Genomic DNA, 19219 nt, shown 5'->3' with positions numbered 1-19219 from the left:
GTGCCGTGAGATGAAGCTTTTGATTTCTACCCCTGCTTTCATAGGGCTTTCACTAAGATGGCTTCAGCTCCAACCAGCTATGGAAACTCTACGCCTAAACCTTTGGGGTATGTTTTTCATTAACTGTCAGTAAACCTTTGGGTTCTTCTGGTTTATTTTAGTGGCACTGAAAGTGTAATTCACGTTGTATGTAGCCCAGAATAAATTATTTCCCTATTTGGGGGAGAAAAAAAAAAAACTAAAAAATTACAGGCAAAATGAGAAGCATTTCTCTCCTATTAGCAGTGCATGGGACTTGCATTAAATAAATAAATAAATAAAAATGTGGCAGAATCCAGGAAGTAACTTAATGTTACTTAATTCCTGTACCTGCATGTGAAGTGTATGGGCTCTTGTAGGAGGAGAATTAAGAGAAAAACTAAGACAATCAACATGCTTAGCCCTATTTAATCCATGGCAGGAAACAAGAACACACGTATTTTTCTTAGGATCTCCTGGACATAGTGTAGGTAGTTATTCTAAGACACCAAATGAGAAGGTAATGGCTGTACATAAGCCATAGAGATTCCTTGTTACCAGCTGTGCTGAGACTTACCAGAATTCTTTCTGTTTTGTTCAATTGTGGAAGAATAAAAAAAACAGGAGCATTCAAATCCTTCTCCTTCTGAAGGCTTTAATTGTTCAGTGGATCAGAGAGTAGATCACAAGGCTCCTGCTGATAGCTGAGAATCTTGACTACTAAATTATAAGTGTATTCCCAAACATTTGTTTGCTGTGTGGTTTGAAAAATAGCGTATTTCATCTGAATCTGAATTAGTACCTCAGTTGAATTGGCTTTAATAGGAATTGGATGTTAATTTTAAGCTTAAAGATTGTATGTAACACTTTCTTTCTTCATTTGCAATGTCGTTTTGGTTTTCAGTCTGTTTTCACGTGTTATGAATACAGGATCACAGTTTGTGATGGAAGGTGTGAAGAACTTGGTACTGAAGCAACAAGTAAGTTTATAGACCATGCATTGTCAAGCAATTGTGAACACTGAGGAAAACAAGTTTTGCTACCTCTGTCACATTATGAGGCCTGCTCTGAAAGTAATGCCTTCTGTTTTACTATGGTTGCTCACAACAGCAGAGGAGGAGACTAGAAAAAATGGCACCCATTGTCATTCAGTGATGTTTGCTGAGTATTTATGGAGACCAAACACTGGATGTGAGTGAGCACAATGGGACTGTGGGCTGTCAGTTTCAGCGGAGTGACAGTGGGTCCCCTCCAGTGGATTTTTACAAGTGTGGCATGAAGGCTTTTGTTCATGGCTGACAAAAATGCAGACCTAATGTCGACTATGTTGAAAATAGCGCTTTGTAGCTGAGAATTTCCTCTGTTAATAGAGTTACTCTTCTCTTTGTATCTGTTGTAGTTTCTGGGGAAATTAATAGGAGACACCATTTTCATCATGACCTATGTTTATGATGCAGATGAATAATTCATAATGTAAATTTAGGTTTATGTGGTGAGTTTTTATTGGAAGCATCATAGGTGGACAATTAGAATCACAGTCTCATTAAGAAGATCTAAGATCATGTAGAGCTTTACTGGTATAATTATGAAGTAGTGTCCTAGAAATCTCCAGCTGACAAAAGTCGAACATACGGAGGCTCCACTTCTCTACTTATGTTTAATAAAGAGGAAAAAAAGTTTTTCCAGGAAGGCTTTCTATTGCTATAAGAAAAGGACTGAAGCAGAATATAGCACTTGTTATGGTAGTCACTCTTCTACTAAAATTGGATAAAGAAAAGTATATTTTCTAAGTTTCGGAAGTATTATGTTGCTACTGAAGCTGAATTGGAACTAGTAGGAAAAACTAATGTTTGCCAGCATGATTCCAGGATATTATTTTGCATTACAAGTTAAAACGTTAAGGCGTTCTAGGCAAGTGCAGTTGTTGAGTTTCCTGGTCTGGCTTGGTTTGTATTGGCCACTAGAAAACACCTCTACATGTGAGACTTTCCTTGGCTGAACAGAGGGCTAGTTTGGCTTACAGAAAGCGCTGTTCATTACGTGAATCTCAGTCAATTTGTTATGTCTGCACTATCTGCTGTTGCATCTTACATCGTGGTTGCCCCCTCCCTGGAGGCATTCAAGGCCAGGCTGGATGGGGCTTTCAGCAGCCTGGTCTGGTGAGAGGTATCCCTGCCTCTTGCAGGGGGATTGGTATCAGATGGTCTCAAAAGTCTCTTCTAACCCAAATCATTCTATGATTCTGTGATCTCCCAGCGTTACTCTGAATTCCACACACACTTTTGAAAACTGAAGTTTCCCAGGAACTAGTAAAATAACTTAATACAAGAGTTAATGAAGGCAGAGCACTTGAGGACCCGCTTGTTAGAAATAACAGCAGTTTGCTAATTGTACTTTTACATCCATAAATGATATATTAACTACCAGTACATTGTACAGACCATTAGCATTTAAAACTCCTGGAGTTCCTTTTCCAATAAGCAGCAGAAATGCTGTTGTGGTTGACTATTGCAATGACAGCTTGTTCCAATGTGACTTCTTAGGGCATGGCTTAAGGATATAGAATTGTAAGCCTCTTAGAATACGCAAGTGAGAAATGGTGCTTTCTAAGTGGCAGCTGAAATATGAGCAGTCTTTTAAAAAAAAAACCAAAAACTAGGAAAAGAGCCTGTATCATGTAAGCCATGTTGGTGAACATTTCCATTGTGTAACATTGAAGGCCACTGAAGTAAACATTCTTGTGCTTTCAGTGTTGGAAGGTTCTGAGATGGCAGTGCATGTACAGCTATGCAACATCGTGCTTCCAGGGCATGCTCATGTTTGAATTTCCAGGATTCTGAAGTGAAGCTGGCAGCTTCTTGAAATGAAGTTGGGGTGAAGGGGGTCTCGTGTTGAGTGCTAACGGAGCTCTTTAGCTTTGAGAAGTAGTGACTTTTAAAATACTGTACCATCACCTGAATTGCCTTCCATACAGGACAGTGTCTGTACTGTTCAGCTTCTTCAAAATATAACAGTGAAACAGTCTAAAGTAGTGTTACAGATGTTCTGTTGACTATCCTCTGTGTAAGGCTTAGTAAGCAATTTAGTATCCCATTAATTTCATGTTTTGTTTCACAGAATCTACCAGTCACACGTATATTGGACAACCTTATGGAGATGAAGTCAAACCCAGTGAGTATAACTGCTTGTACATAAGAGAACTGTCAAGTGGGTAATTGTCAGAGAGAGAATTTGTCAAATGAAATTGATATGGTAATATATCATACCTGTTCTTTGTTCACAGTAATGCAGTGCTTTATTTCACAAACAGAAACATTTTCATAACTATTCCATACAGTTTATTTGGCATAAAAGTAGTATCTGTGGCAATGGTAATGTCTCACATTGATTCATCTGTAATACTTAGAGGTATGATAAAACCCTTCGAATTCATCTTGTGGACAGTGTTTTAGTTCAGTAACAGAAACTTTACATATTTGTTAAGGAAAAATAGTTCAACAATAAAAGCAGTACAATAAACACACGAATTTTTGCAATTCTAGCTGAATTTTTGTGTTATCCAGAGCTGGTCTGCAAATACCATTTGAATCCAGCAATCCATCTTTAATTGAGTCTGCTTGTATGGGTTAGCAATTCACTTGTCAGCTCTTCTGAGCTATCCAGGGCCAACAGATCCAGGGCTCTACTCTGCACTTTAGTGGTTATGACAGAAGCAGAGGTAGACGTGCCTGGAAAGTAGCAAAATTCAGTAGATTTAGAATAGTCTACTTGCTGCTTCAGATATTAGCAACATGTAAAGGCGGATAAATAATAGAAGCGTAGGTAAAATAACTAATTGGCAAGTAGCTTTTATTTAACTGTACCTTATAGGTAATGAGTCAAGATTGTTATGTGGAAATAAATGGATTGTTGTCTCCATTTGTTGGACTTGAAATGGATGCACAGGGTTAGTGTATCTGGTCAACCAGTAGAGGTCACTCAGAACACTTAATATGGAAATCAGAGATTAAAAACTGGTAACTTAGAAGTAGGGGAAAACTTAAGATTTGAAAATAAGTGCTAACTTCCTCAGGCTACAAGTTTAGGAACTTATTTGGAGAAGCTTACAATTCACATGTTGTCTTTTTGCTGACATGACACTCTTACATTGTAGTTGGAGAAGACAGCCAAGATCATTTTGCTAATGTAGTACAATGGGAGGCACAGCAAATAGCAGCAGAGCAGCAAGGTCCCAGGCTGCATCAAGCGAGGACTTAATCAAATGTAACAGACATGGGCACAGAAACAAAAGGAAGAAGCTCTTACCTTTAGAAGGCCTCAGGAAGGCAGGGATCTCCTGCAAGAGATGCCCTCACCTCCACTGCTGACCCTTAAATGAGGTCTCAGAAGAGGTGGATTCTGGTTCCACCCTTTCTGGTAACTCAGGTGCACTGCATTGATTGAAGCTCCCCTGGATTGGCCCTGCCTTCCCACCAGGTGCTCAATCACTGCTTCAGGCTGTCATGTAGCATTTCTGCTACAGCTGACTTCAAGAAAACATAGATCTTCTCACTTGAAAAAGGAGAGAGAATTTCAGTCTATCTATCAGTGACTTCATGTTTCGCTACCATGTCAGAGATGAGAATTACTGATCCAAAACAGGGAGTCTTACTTTGCAAGTCATAGGAGACCAGGCAAGCCTTTAAGGAGGAGGCCTTACACATACTCTTTGAGTAAGAAAGATCGGGAAGGAAAACAAACATAACACATGGCTATTTGTTGGCCACTATTCCAGTGTCGGTTTAGTATTTATTTAATTTTATGCCCACAGGAGAAATACTCGGAGGTAATAATGAGAAAAATGTTTTTAATCTTAATTAACTCCAATAATTAGAATGAATTATGGACTAATGCCTGAAATAAAATCAGAGATTGCCTGCTAAAGCTTTTAAAATACCTGTCAGTCTTGTCTAGCGCTTTCCAAGTGTTTCTGGCTGTGGCTGTTTAGAGTTGCTGTACTACCACTACAAACCAGGCTCCAAGATCATGAATGGAGCAGACTTGGCAAACGCTGCTAAAATTTCCATCAGAAAGTATAAATGTATTTATATTTATAGTTGGTGTGAAATTAGACTTAGATTAAATACTTTAGTATAACATGTGAGGATAGGATATTTTTTTTATGTAATGGCAGAGGTCAGTAATACCAAATTATATTTTCTTTATGTCTAATTGCAACCTGTGTACAAAATATTGTGTAATATTATGTATAGTTACACTTTGTGAGAGCTGGTAAATCCCCCAGCTAATTTGTCTACTTCTAGATTATTGGTTAGGCAGAATTCTCAGAACATGGAGATCTTGCTTGTGAGCACCCAGCTGAAGTCCACTTCAGTCTCACATACACTTTATCCATATAGTAGAATACCTGGATGGAACAGTAGTATAGAAACAGACTAAAGCCAAGCAGTTGTCAGAAGCAGTTATTAAGAAGCTTTGTTTTTCATCTGTAAGACTTGGTAAAAACCCTCCTTGTTGCCAGTAAAAATATTGGAAGTGCCTCAGTGTTTTGCATGAAGGAAAAAAAAAACTTTATAGTTTAGACAGTCAAACTTTCAAATTCTTGTGGAACTCATTTCTTCCTCACAAGCTTAATTTTGGTTTAATAGCAGTCATAAATCATGAAATGAAAAGGGTAAGTTTCGTAACAGTAGCAGATTTTGATCTATCTTGTATTTAGTATTCATTGCCTTAGAAGTGTTTTGGTTCATGGCATTAAATCACTAGCAGATCTCTGTAACCTGGAAAATGTTAGCATCTGTAAGTCAGTCATAACGAACCGCCTGATGTTCCTCTAAAGCTGGTGACAGCTTAATCTTTCTACATATTGCTCTTCTGTTGGGATTTATTATGCAACCAACCAAAGTGTGTTTTGGAAATTGTGTAACAGTCAATTGTAGCTGAATCAGAAACAGTTTATCTCTCCCTCTGTTTATGCTTCGCTGGTTCAGTTATACACAAATATTATGTGTGCACACCCCAGTTAATTTGGAGTGATGTATCTGCTGAATTGGGAAATCACGGTGGTTTGATTGATTGTCATTTCATGGAACAAATGCAGAAATTTGTGAGCCAAACTCCAAGTCTTTTGAGATTTAAACGTTCCTTTTGAATAGGAAACCGATGACTACCGATACTTTGACCCCAAGATGCTACGAGGCAGTGACAGGTGAGTTTATGGGGGGTTTTGCTCATTTCCTTCTCTGTGTAAAGGTGAACTTGAAGTAATTCTTATGTTACTGTTGATTCTGTAAGGTCTCTATTTGTTTTAAGACGAGATGGTTGATGTTGAGGGAAAACACAACTGGCACCTCCACCAGCCAGATACATTACTGTAAAAGAAAGAAAAAGTAATTCTTGTTCCAGTGACTGATGGTGCTGCTGATTTTACACCAGTCACAGGATGGGGTGAGGACTTGTAACAGTAATTAATGTTAGAACGGTGTGGGTTTTTTTATAATACTGCTTGGTTTCTTTGAAAATGTTTTTACACTGTTAAATTAAAAAGTCACTGAGTAGCCCACCAAGATTTCAGGCTGAGAACAAGCCAGGTTTGTGATCATCCAGTACATTTTCTGAAAACAAAACAGCCTGTGTTTGTTCTTGTATAGACAGGTGCACGTGTAACTTCATGTGCATGTACGTGAAGGGGCAGTCGCTTCACTGGTGAACTGCAAGAACAAAAGAGGAATTGCACTGAAGTGTTCATTTCGTATCTCCTGCTTCTGGGAGCAGTACCCACAGCTGATAACTTCACCTCCAATATCGCAGATAACAGAGAAGGCAATTCTAACTTACCTTCTAAAAACAACACTCCTCTGAGCCGTGGGAGAGCTGTCGGCTCATTTAATTTTAGAGGTTTATTACTGAATGAATATTATATACCTCTGCTTTTAGTTATTTGCATTAAATAAGAATTTAATCTGTCCAGATTCCATCTGTTCTTGAATCATGGAAAGTAAATTTCCAATGGCATTAAGTAATAATGGGAAGCAAATTCCAGAGAACGTGAATGTTTCATTGCAAAGCATTAGCACAGCTTAAATAACTTTAAAGGCTAAGTCAATTTTGAAAGCAAAGAAAAAACTGTATTTTGTTTCATTTGCTCTGCAGCTTTCTTTCATGCTGCTTTTTTAGCATTTTGAGGATTTTTCTCTACCACCTGAACTTCTTCTTTCTGTCAATTTAATTCTGGCTTGGCTGTGACACCTGACAGCAAAACACAGAACTGCTGCTGATAGTCATTTCTGAGATTCTGAAGCATCCATAAGCAGAAATGCAGGTGTCACAAAGATGCTGATCACGTTGGTGCAGGTGTGACTGCTGTGTCTCTCCCTGTGGTTTTGCTCCTAGCGAGCAGCACTGGAGTTTGAACATAAAAGAAGTGTTGTCATAAAACTCTTAATATTCATACAGCAACCTTAAAACTGAGGAAGGTAAAGCCATGTCCTTTACGTGTGTGTTTGTTCCTTACAAATGAATGATGTTTTTCCATGAACAATAACTTAAATAATAGCTCTGCTGAACAATACTTGCCTTTCTGCATTGTACTGTACATTTTTGTCTAATATTCAGTATTTCATAAACATGGGTGTACAGTAGAAAATACTAATAGAATTATCTATTAAGTTGTAGGTGTTTTCTTTTTTTATAGCTCTGTTCCACGAAACAAAAATCCATTCCAAGAGGTAAGTCAGTCACATTGAAGTTATTTTTTTAATACATGTACACTGACAAGTAAGTGAAATAGTTTTTGTTGGTAATAAAGGAGAGACCTTAGTTTGCAAGAATCACTGAGTCTGCTTTTGCCTCTAGTTCTAGTAACTCACTGGAGACACATCCACACAAAAATGCAACATGTTGGAACTGTCACTGTTTCACTGTTTCCTTAGTAGGACAAAGAAATGTGTTTAAAGAAATAAAACTGTTTAAAGTAAAACTCTCGTGTTATCTCGTGTTATTTTCTGGCAGGTAGGGAGCTAGTTGGTCTGTGCTGGGTTCTCACTAGCTGAAGCATGACAAAGATAGTTTTGTTATATGTATTGATGTGGTATATATACTTCACTGGTGCAGAATGAAGAATTTGGTTGCATGTTCTGATTATGTTCATGTTGTTTTTTAGGCAATAGTCTTCGTAGTTGGTGGAGGCAACTATATTGAATATCAAAATCTTATTGACTACATAAAGGTATGTATGCTTCTGTTGACTGTAGTTCCTAACTTACTGATATAAATGAGCTTTAGCAGGCTTTCTGTAACATCTAGTATTTGGAAGATGAAATCTTAAGAAATTAGCTTTTACATTGGTATTATACATATAATGCAGGGGAAAAAAAGTACCTAAAAATTGTGTAGAAAATGGATGATTATTTTAGATTGCCAGTTATTATATCTGGCATTTTTGTTCCTGTTGCATTTCTGAATGCAAGCACTATGCCACCTACCAAAGCAAAGATCACATTGGCATCAATCTCTTAGTGCTTATTGCCTGTGTTTAGAAGTTTTTACTTGTGAGTTACAGGCGGTTCATTCTCAGCATGCTGGATCATTTGATTCTGTGTAGAAATCATACAGTGAACAAAGAATATGGGACCAGCTATGTAATTAGTGGTGGTGTAAGGGATCTAAAGTCTCTGATTCCGCCTTGCCAGCCTAAATGAAATGTACATACACCAAAAAGCAGCAGCTGAAAAAGAAGTAACCAAATCTTTAGAATTCCTTCTGGGGCAGAGATGATGTAGAAGCACCTTCCAGGTGTAAAAAGGAAACAAAGGGAACTTGGATGAAGTTTTAAATTAGGTAAGAGCAGCAAAATGCTCTTCTTTCTTCTAGATTATACCTTGCTATGCATGTTGTCTATCGGGATCAAGGCTTTTCCCTGAAAACAATACACATGCAACATTAGAAAGGAAGGTATTTCTCCACGTACCGAGCAACTGATGGGTTTATGTTCATATTCCAGTATATCTTGCAGAACATGAAGTCAGAACTGCATGGGGCTGTTTTCTCCTCTAGCAGGCAGCCGTTTTGGAACAGAGCTGGTCAGAATTGGGAAGAGGAGAAATGAAGCTGAAGGGATACAAGGAGAGGACAAAAGGAATCAAAACTTTTAGAGACACAAACAGATTAGAAACGCAGCTTCCTTGCTGTTGTTCTGTAATCACTGGAAAGTGGTTTCTTCTTCATTAATGGTTAAAGCAGAAACATGTTATACAGTTCTCCAGGGAGGCTATTTCAGCAGTAGGATGTTACCTTCTGAGAGGGAAGTCTCCCCCACCTTTACTTAGATAGCGCCTTGCTTCTGAAAAGCAAGAGAAGTTATGGAAAACTTCATTCCCCTCACCCTCTTCCCAGGTGGCTCTTCCAGGCTTAGCCAGTGCAGTCTGGCTCACTTCCACGCATGTGGTGCGTACACTGCCAGCATCTGTTGTCTCACCAGATGTAGCTTATTAATTATTCTAAAATTGAATCAGTTTTCCTTCAGAATGAAAAGAAGGAAAAAACCCAACAGGTCTGTTCTCGCAAGCGGATACAACAAAGATTTTATTCACAGCTTTATTTTTTTAAGCACAGTGTGTTTTTACCAGTTTGCTTCTGAAAACAGAAAATCTGTGCAAACTTTGTGAAGCAGGAAGCAGTGCTCAGATCAGGCGTTTTGGGGGCTTTTGTAGGAGACTGAACCCTCAAACCCAGTTATTTCCAGTTCTGTGCCAGGATCACTTCATGATAGATCAAATGTTGTTCATAGTCAGGAATGTTGTGCCTTGGAACAGATACATCAGCTAACAGTGCGCAGAAAGTGTGTCACCAAAATCTCAAAGTACAGAAATTTAGCTTGTCCTTCCATTTCCTTTCATATATTGTTGAAAAGGTACTGCCTGACAGCCTGCCTCTGCTACGCGTTACAAGTTAGCACAAGAAAATCAAGTTCTGTACAGCTTTTAAAAACAAAACAACTTAAAAGAGTGCTGCTGTTGCATTATTTATATAGCTAAGCATTTTCAGCCTGGCTCTGCTAACTTCTGGGCGATACATCACTTCAGGTGTGCTGAGTAATCAGCTTGGAGTAGGTGTATGCTTTCATTTAAAACTATACTTTTAGAAGAATTTGTTTAAGATGGGGATTGTACAGGAGTGTGTATTTTGCAGCCTAAAAAGGCAACAGTCTCACTTTATAATTATCTCTAGTGTTTGTTTATGTTCTGTGCAGCAGTAAGTGCTATCTATTCGTATTACAGAAAATAGAGTGTTAAGATTCCAGTTGAGATCAAAACCAGACCTGCTCAGGCCTCTGGATTAAATGCCGTGGCTGAAAGGTGGGGAGAACCAAGCTCAAGCCTCTGCTCAGTGATAAGAGCAGCTTCTTGTCACAAACCACTCCAAATTAATAAAGATGAGGAGACAAAGCAGGATTTCCATCTCCCAAATTTGCATGTGCCCACCAGCCACAGACTGTTAAAATCCAGTTCTGTGCCTGTCTGCTGAAACAGCACAGCTGTTAACAGCTATGAAACAGAATCATTTTGAGGAGGCTCGTGTTCCTTTTTTGCCTTTTTTTAAGCAACTTGTAATTTGGTATCAGAGAAAAAGTGAGAGTGAGTCCTCTATTCTGGTTTTGTCCTGCCAGTTCCCTGACAGCTACCATTTATCTCTCACATAGAGCTGGTAAGGTGTGTTCTGGTGGTGGTGGTTGTTTTAAAATCACATCAGTGACAAAAAGCAAACAAAAAGAATCCACTCTGACTAGAAAGGGAAAGCACAAAGTAATTCAATAGTGAGACAGATTGAGGAGCTGTGGGATTATTAACCAATGCTGGGCATAAACTCAGTCTAAAACTATGTGTTACTTACACCATTTTTTCACCTGTGCGATGCTGCATTGTCAGAAAAGCACTATCAAACTGTTCACTGCGTGCTGGGATCATTAAATCCAACTACATCCAACATCATATTGTTCCAGATGTTTTTTAAAGTAAGTTCTTTCAAATGTTATTGCCATATAGGAGTAAATGATGAAACTTCCTTGCTCAAACACAGCCAGAACTGCAGGACTTAGAGATCATGGAGAAATACACTTTTTGGTGTGCCATTAGTTGAAGCCATTTTTGCTACTCTGTTACACAGCTAATTTCTTCTCATCTTTTCCTCAGGGTAAACAAGGCAAACACGTCCTCTACGGCTGCAGTGAACTTTTCAATGCTGCACAGTTTATAAAGCAGGTAGGTACATTTAATAGCAACTCTGTAATACTTAGTACTGTCATTAATGACTACAACTTCTGTGACTGGTTCTTAACTTCTATCTCTCCATGGATTTTTGTCTTTGTAATAAAAACAAATGGATGTGAAAAAATGATGTGGTTTTGTTACCTGTTTGACACTTGATTTAAGTAGGGGGGTTGGAGGCACCATTGTTAGCTTTGGAAGGCCTGCGTTGTCAGTGTGAGTGAACAGGTAATGCAGCCGGAACAGTTCTTTGTAATTAGCTGAACATAATTCCTAGAGAGGGGGGAAAAAAAAATAAATCAGTCCTTAAATTCTGACACTTTTCCACAAATAGGATCCTTCCAGGCTATTCCAGCTACTCCCCTGAGTTAAAAAATTGCTGTTTGACTGCGGTCTTGAAATCTGCATCCTGAGTTTTGCTGTTTAGAAGGACTGGCACTGTGGGAGCTGCAGGTTATTCCCACTTGTTTTGGCTTTTTTTAAACAACAATGAAAAGAAAGGCACTGATGCCATTACTTCTGCCCCTCTCCAGTAGAGCTGCAAAGTACACATTATTCACAGTGCTCAGCCTCCAGTAGCTGTCACCACCTGTGCTTTTGCTTTTATTTCCTCCCTAAATTATTACCCAGACCTACATTTTGAAGAACTAAAGCCACTAAGTTCTGTTACACGTGAAGGAGGAAAAACAAATGGTGCTTATCATCGTCCAGCTTTTCAATGAGTTTAATTTCCTTGTTCCTCCAACTCTGGTTGTCCACACCAGCCTTAATACAGGATTTATTCAAATCTTAGGATCTGAAACCTGGAAACTCTTGTATCAGGGTTTGCATTAAGTATTCTGTTGTATTCTGTTGCTTGCAGGCTTTTGATTGTGAGAAATAACTAAGGGTTGTAGGACAAAAATGTTTACTGTATGAAATGAATACTAATGTACTGAAAGAATAACATTACCAACCTCATTGTTTCTGTCTCTTCACATGTAGCTGTCCCAGCTTGGCCAGAATTAAGACTGAAACACCATGATGTGATGCCAGCGTGACAAATAAAGGAACTCCTACAGCATTCAGATAGCATCCAGATAACTTCAGATCTGTGATTCTGTCACAATATTAAAACTTACAACAGCTTCCTTAATGCAACTTCTCAAATCTGTAATTAGTCCTGTGTATATCAACATTTCTGAAATAAACCTTAAAACGTGCGATATTTTTCTTCAGCATTAAGTCATATTACTTTGTAAACGCAGCATTAACTGTGGCTTATAACAGAGCCGTCTGACGAGCGCAGAGTTTTCAAGATCTCACAGACAATTTCTGTTCCAGCAAACAAAGCAATATTTTGAAGTAAAGGTCAAGTCTTTCTCCAGGAGCTGTGCTATCTTCCTTTAACAAAACTGAAATGGACAAAACTGCCTTTCAGGACCGCAGACAAACAGCCTCAGTGCACAGCAACTACAGCTTCTCGCTGTTATCCTTTTCTTTACCAAAGTCCTACTGGGACCTGCGCCATCTTTGCTTGATGGTCTGAAGACGTATTTGAAGTTAGTTACCTTCAGTACAAGTTTTTGATACAGTAATTTAGCTTTGTCTCTTAAGGTTGTGTGTTTATATCCATCCATTTGTCTAAACAGTCACACAGTTTAAACCATAAATCCTTTAATAATTTTCTTCTGCACTTTTTATTGTAATTGCTTTGACTGATGTTTGGAAAGAAACCAGGCCCTACTCATAGTGCAGCTCAGTAACTGTTTAATAAGCACATTTAAAACGTGTTTTAACAATTGCTTTAGGTAGAGCCAGCGCAGGAGCAGGCAGCATTCAAGGGTCTTCATTATACAATTAGTGTTTGCCAGTACTTATAGCTCCAGAGAGCACGTGTAGGAATTGAGAGAAGGCAGCATGATTTCTGTGTAATAGATTTGAGTCTCTGCCTCTAGGAACATTCCTTCTGAAAACATCACCTCTGCCTTTCAAAGAGAGGTCTGAAATGTTCATAAGTAACAAGGAAATGTCTATTGTGTGTTTATTAACAAATGGTGACACCCTAAGAATTGCTGAAAATACCGTATATGTTTTTCAGCATTTCTTTTGCTGTTCAATGCCTGATGCCAGTTCTGCTCTAGAAGCAGTACGTTTTTCCCCCCTAAAAGAATTTTTTAGGAACATCTACCCAAGAAATACAGCTGATCCCTTCCTTAAACATCACAATAAATGTGTCAGTAAAGATGTACATAAACTGGACTCTGTTATCAAAACTCAAAATGTTACTTAATTATCTAAGCCAAGTCTTGTAAGATACTACCCATTATTTCTTTATATTTCCAAGTTTGCCAACTCAATAAATACATTTATTGTGGTGTTAATGATAACAGTTGTAAGTGAATGTTGTCCCACAGATCAGTCAGCAAATACTCAACATCATAGTTCCTTCATCATCTCATTCCCTGTATGTACACTATGTTCATTAGTGAGAACAAGGTCAAAAGCATTTGGAAAAGAGATCTAATGTAGTTGAATCGAAGCATTCCAGGCCAGGTTTGCTGCCCTGGACAACCTGATCCAGGGTGTGTCATCCCTGCCTGTGGCAGTGGGGTTGGAACTCAGTGGTTTAAGGTCCCTTCCAACCCAACCTGCTCTGTGACTATTACTTCTTGAGGCAGTTTGTGCCAGAAGCTTGAATCATAGAATCACCAAGGTTGGAAAAGGCCTCCAAGATCATCCAGTCCAACTGTCCACCTACTGTTAATATTGCCAGTGAGATGGGAATGGCTGTTCAGTGCTGTTCTCAGCAAAGCATCCCCAAAAGGAATTTTACAAAGACCAGAGTTTTCAACTGAAAGACCCCAAATGGCCACAGTGGAGATACTGTTCCTACACAGCGTTCTTTCACAGCTGACAACCAAGTTCTGAGAAAAATCCACTGATAGCTTTTTGTTCAAAAAAGCAATTGCTCAGGTTGGAAACGACCTTCAAGATCATCAAGTCCAACCACAACCCAACCATACTACCCTAACAACCCTCCACTAAATCATGTCCCTGAGCCCCACATCCAAAGTTTTTAAACAGTCAGGGATGGTGACTCAACCACCTCCCTGGGGAGCCTATTCCAGGGCTTAACCACCCTTTTTGTAAAGATGTTTGTCCTGATACCCAACATAAACCTCCCCTGATGCAACTTGAGGCCATTTCCCCTCATCCTGTCATCTGTCACCAGTGAGAAGAGACCAGCCCCGCTCTTGCTGTAAGCACCTTTCAGGTATTGGGAGAGCAATAGGGTCTCCCCTGAGCCTCCTCCCCAGACTAAACTGTTCAGTTGCTCCACTTCAGTAATTCATTAAGCACGCTGCATTTACAGCCAACTGCTGTGCCCTGCACATCCTCATAGTTCCCTCAAAGGATTGTGCTGAGAAGACAGGTCAGGGCCAGGAAGCCACATGCCCAGCACTGGGAGGATTAAGACAGTACAGGCAGAACTCCTGCTGCTGTAAACGCATGGAGGGTCAGCACATTTCAGACCTATTCTAATGCCTCTGTTAAGTCACACATTTGCAGAGTGTTTTGTTAATAAAACCCAGCACAACTCCCGTTATCACATCTCAAGACTGGCCATTCTTCAAGGGACGACAGGATGGCTTAGGATGGAAGGGACCTTGAACTCATGAAATCATTCGCTAGAAATGTTATTTAAACATCATCTTACAACTTGCTGCAAGCACTAAATCAATATCAGGGTCTCTGTCTGCATTTAACTAATGGCAGAGCAAGGCTGAGTCTCAAATGCTATACTTGTCCTCAGGAAGAAAACAAGCAGTAATGTCCTTAGCTGTAGTCCAAGAAGAGAAACTTGGAGACCACTACTTGATTTGAACGTTATTAGTATAACATTCTTGATACAAATCAGTAATGCTTCCCTACATTACAATAAAGTTTTGCTAAGTGATCACATTTACATTAACCTGAAACGTCTCTAATGAGAGCAACACCTTGTAGAGGATGCCAAATCTGATACCTTACACACAAACAATGCCAGGACCTCCACTCAGGTTTATTATAACTCAAACACAGACTTAAACTTGTTTTAAGATACAACTCAAGTATTCAATCTGATGTCTTAGAATTTCCTGTGAGGCTTCATAAATCAACTTACACAGTTCTTTTCTCTTTCAAACGCAAGTACCTATTTCATACCTTGTGTATTAGTGGTTTAGATTAAGCATATGAACATAGACTTGAGTACAAGCAACGCTTTCTATCATCTGTAAATCCCACACGATGAGAATCTCCCTCCTTGCTCTGTTTGTTCTTTTATCAGTCAGGTTTCTGTTTTCTGCTACACATGCAACACAAAGCCCATCACATCAGGTCACCACAATAAGAAGCTGAAACTTTAGCCAAAGGTGGTGGGATTAACAAAACATTTTACAGGTAGGCACATCTCTTTAGATAACCAGAGGGTATCTAAGAAAAGACTCACCAGTGCTGAGGTCTTCATTTGAGATGGATTGTCATCAGTGTTGAGGCTCAACACAAAAATTCCACAAAGGAGCAATCTCCAGAAAGAGAGATTAAAAGATAGAAAGGAGATAGAAAGGGATACTATCTTAGTGGTGGTCAGCCCTTAAATGGGATCTACCAGAGGTGGAGCCAAGTTCCATCCCTTCCGGTAGCACAGCTGAATTACCTTCACCTGTGCTCCCACAGCTGACTCATCACTTGCCTCAGATGGTTAATCAAAGGTTCAGGCTGTGATCAGCAGTTTCCCATACAGGGGCAGCAAAAAGCAGTGTTGTTACTGGTTACAGCTCTCTTGGAGAAGAGAGCAGAGCTGAATTTCTGCAGGCATAAGGCCCAACATGAAGACATGCAACCCCAGAAGAGGTCACCCTGATGTGGAACAAGGTCATTGTTATTTCGGTGAGAAAAATCTCTTATTAGTTTGAATTAATTTCTGCCTTTTTTTTCTTTCCCACTCCCCCTCAATTCACAGAACATAAGTGATCAAAAGCACAGCCCCTGTACTTCAGGACAGGATCCAGGTTAGTCAAACGGTTGCTGAAAGCCTGATGAAAACTGTAGTTCTATAATTGTGGCAGTCAACCCACAAACACCAAATCCGTGATGTTTCCCAAATTCTTTTTCCCTCTTTTAGGTGTCATTTGTAATTCGTTCAGCTATTCTCCTGGCCTGGCCTCCCTACGTGCAATCTATCTGATCAGAATCTGGGCTCCCAGTGCCAAGCTCGCAGTATCCCAGCCAAGCTCTCTACAAAGCCTGACAGTTTTTAGAAGTCCATTCATCAACACTGGCACGAGCCCTAAATTCCACAAGGGCCTTAGAAACCTATTCCAGTGTCCCAACAGAGACAAGGATTTAGCCCCAAAATGCTCGCATTGATACCTGATCAAAGGAAACAGCCAGTTGCCTTCCCAAACCCACAGAAATATTTGTGCATCTGAAGCTGATGAAGGAAAAATACGTCAGATTGAGAAGAATCTTTTGGCACAGAATGAGCTTGCTTTCTGTTACTTATTTTTCATAAACACACATTCTGAGAAATCAAACAGTTCTGAAAGAATAAATGCAGCTCTGGCTAACTCAGATCCAGAAGTTTCCACAGTAAGAAATAAAGGACAAATATCTCTATCATGTTGTCAGTATTGCACATTCTGATGCAGCTCAGATGTATTTCTATGATGACAACAAAAAAGCTAAGTCACCTCAAAGGGTATTCACTGAAAAGCAGTGGTATTAATCTATCTCCTTGCTTTCACTTAAAATTATCGCATTAAAATAATTCCTTTTTGTTCAGATGTTTTCACCAACTCCCCCAGGTTCACTCCCCCTCTACACAGTGTTCCAGTTTTTCTGATGAGGCTGAGCACAGCACTCCTAAATGGGAAGCCAGGTCTTCTTTTGCTGCAGCACCCAGAAGTCTGTGAGCCACCACTCACCATTTCCAAGTCTGACTTCTCAAATTATTTTACTCCTCATAATGGAGTTGGAACTGTCTGGGAAGGGCTGGAAGCACAGACTGCTCTTCGTAGAGGCATCTCAGTTAACACCTAAGCTTCCCTGCTTGCTGCAGAACATCATTAGCTGTGTTTGCGACCTGAGGACTTCAAGAATGCCAAGCCTCGGCATGGCACAGCACAAATCTCAGCTGCAGACCTGGATTAAAAGGTGTTGGGCTGGTACAAGCAAGTAGCAAAGGCTTAAGGGGATGGCAGAACCCAGGGCACAATAAGCTTATTTGTTTTACTGAAATCACTGGAACAGTCAAATATCGAATCTGTATGACCACAGAAAAGGATGTGTAACCAAAGGGGCTTCAGCCTGTCCCACAGAAGGAAGAAGGGAGGACCAGGACTCTCCCAAGGCAATAGGATGTGCAACAGGGACTGACTGCTCAGGCAGTAGTGTGGAAGAGGAAAGGGATCACAGAAAGACAGCTTTGAGCAGAACAAGTCCAAGAGGGAGATTCCCTCATAAAACAGAAGGTGAAAACAGAAAGTAATGCCATAAGGTCAGCAAGACAGAGGCACTGGGTTCCGGCTCCCATGATGGCCATCAGCAGAGGCCCACTCGCACAGGAGGGTCCTTACTCTCCTTCCCTTCACATGAGGCTGTGGCCTCCAGTGATCAACCATAGCCAAATGACCACCTGACATCCAGGAGTCCCATCCTGGTGAGCCAGGGATGGTATTAGGGACACACTGGCATTCCTCACAAGAAGAATCAGCTACCATAGTTCACATTTTTAGGCATGGTACCAAAACCCGGGGGAAAACAAACGCTGCCTACACAGAGTGCAGATCTTTTGTCAGCAAAAGTTACAAGGACCAGGATAATGCAGTTCAGCTGACAACAGGCTGCTCTGAGATACTGCATGGCATTCAGATGATCCTGCAGTTCTTGCTATTAATGGAATTCCTTAAGCAGGCCCAGGTATCAGTTAGAAGTATGCAAGAAACTAATATCACTTTTTGCAACAGAAAACAGTCCAGATATTTTGACAGGAAGCACAAGGAAACATCACCTTATGCCAGTCAGCTGCTCTGAGATGTATACAATCAGATTTCCTCACATTTCTTGGGACTGGCGCTCTCACCAGAATATACAGCTCCATATGCATCCAACTGTTGAAAAATAGTGGAGGACTATCAAGAAATATTCACACGTAGCATCTTACTCCTGCTTTGTTCTTTTTGTTCCTTCCCAAATTCATTCACCAGAAACTTCTTCACATTATGCAGTACAATGGCAGACGTGCAACAAATATTCTCACAGGAATAAGAACAGAAGCATATTTCATAATTAAACACAAAACTTGGTTTTAGGACTCGCAGTATTTTCCATATCCCACTTGTAATTAAATGAGCACGTTGTCTTCTTTATGAAAGTCTTTTTCATGTATCTGACACTTAAAAGGTCCACACGTGTCTAAGATTCGGATATCTGTAAGTCAACTGTTCTGAAATGGGAAAAGCTTACACAATTATGTGGATTAAAATAAAATTGTTATTAATCAAATGACCTTGTGAGAAATGCTCGTGCTGTGTTTCTCACAATCTCCAGTTGTTTTACTTGCAAAAAGTAAACCTGAACGGCACGCGGGTATCATGAGCCGTACTCCAAATGGAATGCAATTAACTTCAAATAGAATTTTTTGTTGCTTTTTACAATAAAAGTGTTTTTCATAACTTGGTGTTCCCTTTTCCTTTCCCCACTGTGATCAGAATTTAACTGTCTAAAAGTTCATCTGGCAGCGGAAATGTTATTTCCAGTTTGCCTACAGTAACAGTCATTTTCTCAGGGGCTGGTTCATAGCAGATGCTTTTGTAGATATTCTTTAAACTTTGCCATTTCAGAGGCAAACATCTCGATCAAAGGATGAATAAAAGCAAACAGCCACAGGAGATTCTTTCTCCACTGACTAC

The 19219-nt window shown here is 39.8% G+C and overlaps 1 protein-coding gene and 1 long non-coding RNA gene across 2 annotated transcripts in view; one reads left to right on the top strand and one right to left on the bottom strand.

The window, feature by feature from the left end:
* Positions 1-12417, top strand: part of SCFD1 (sec1 family domain containing 1) — a 42001-nt gene extending 29584 nt beyond the window's left edge. Inside the window, exons 18-25 of the mRNA XM_015864968.2 lie at positions 45-107; positions 923-998; positions 3136-3189; positions 6174-6226; positions 7712-7745; positions 8180-8245; positions 11208-11276; positions 12267-12417. Of these exons, the coding sequence (XP_015720454.1) occupies positions 45-107; positions 923-998; positions 3136-3189; positions 6174-6226; positions 7712-7745; positions 8180-8245; positions 11208-11276; positions 12267-12290 (439 nt within the window). The 3' untranslated portion in view covers positions 12291-12417. The remainder of the gene's footprint in view (positions 1-44; positions 108-922; positions 999-3135; positions 3190-6173; positions 6227-7711; positions 7746-8179; positions 8246-11207; positions 11277-12266) is intronic.
* LOC107315020 overlaps positions 8018-19219 on the bottom strand; it is a 29314-nt gene continuing 18112 nt past the window's right edge. The window contains exon 2 of the long non-coding RNA XR_004307292.1: positions 8018-11555. This is a non-coding gene — a long non-coding RNA (uncharacterized LOC107315020). The remainder of the gene's footprint in view (positions 11556-19219) is intronic.

The sequence above is a fragment of the Coturnix japonica genome, chromosome 5 (genome assembly GCF_001577835.2).
Source record: "Coturnix japonica isolate 7356 chromosome 5, Coturnix japonica 2.1, whole genome shotgun sequence".
Taxonomy (NCBI): Eukaryota; Metazoa; Chordata; class Aves; order Galliformes; family Phasianidae; genus Coturnix; species Coturnix japonica.
This window is presented reverse-complemented; position numbering and strand designations above follow the sequence as displayed.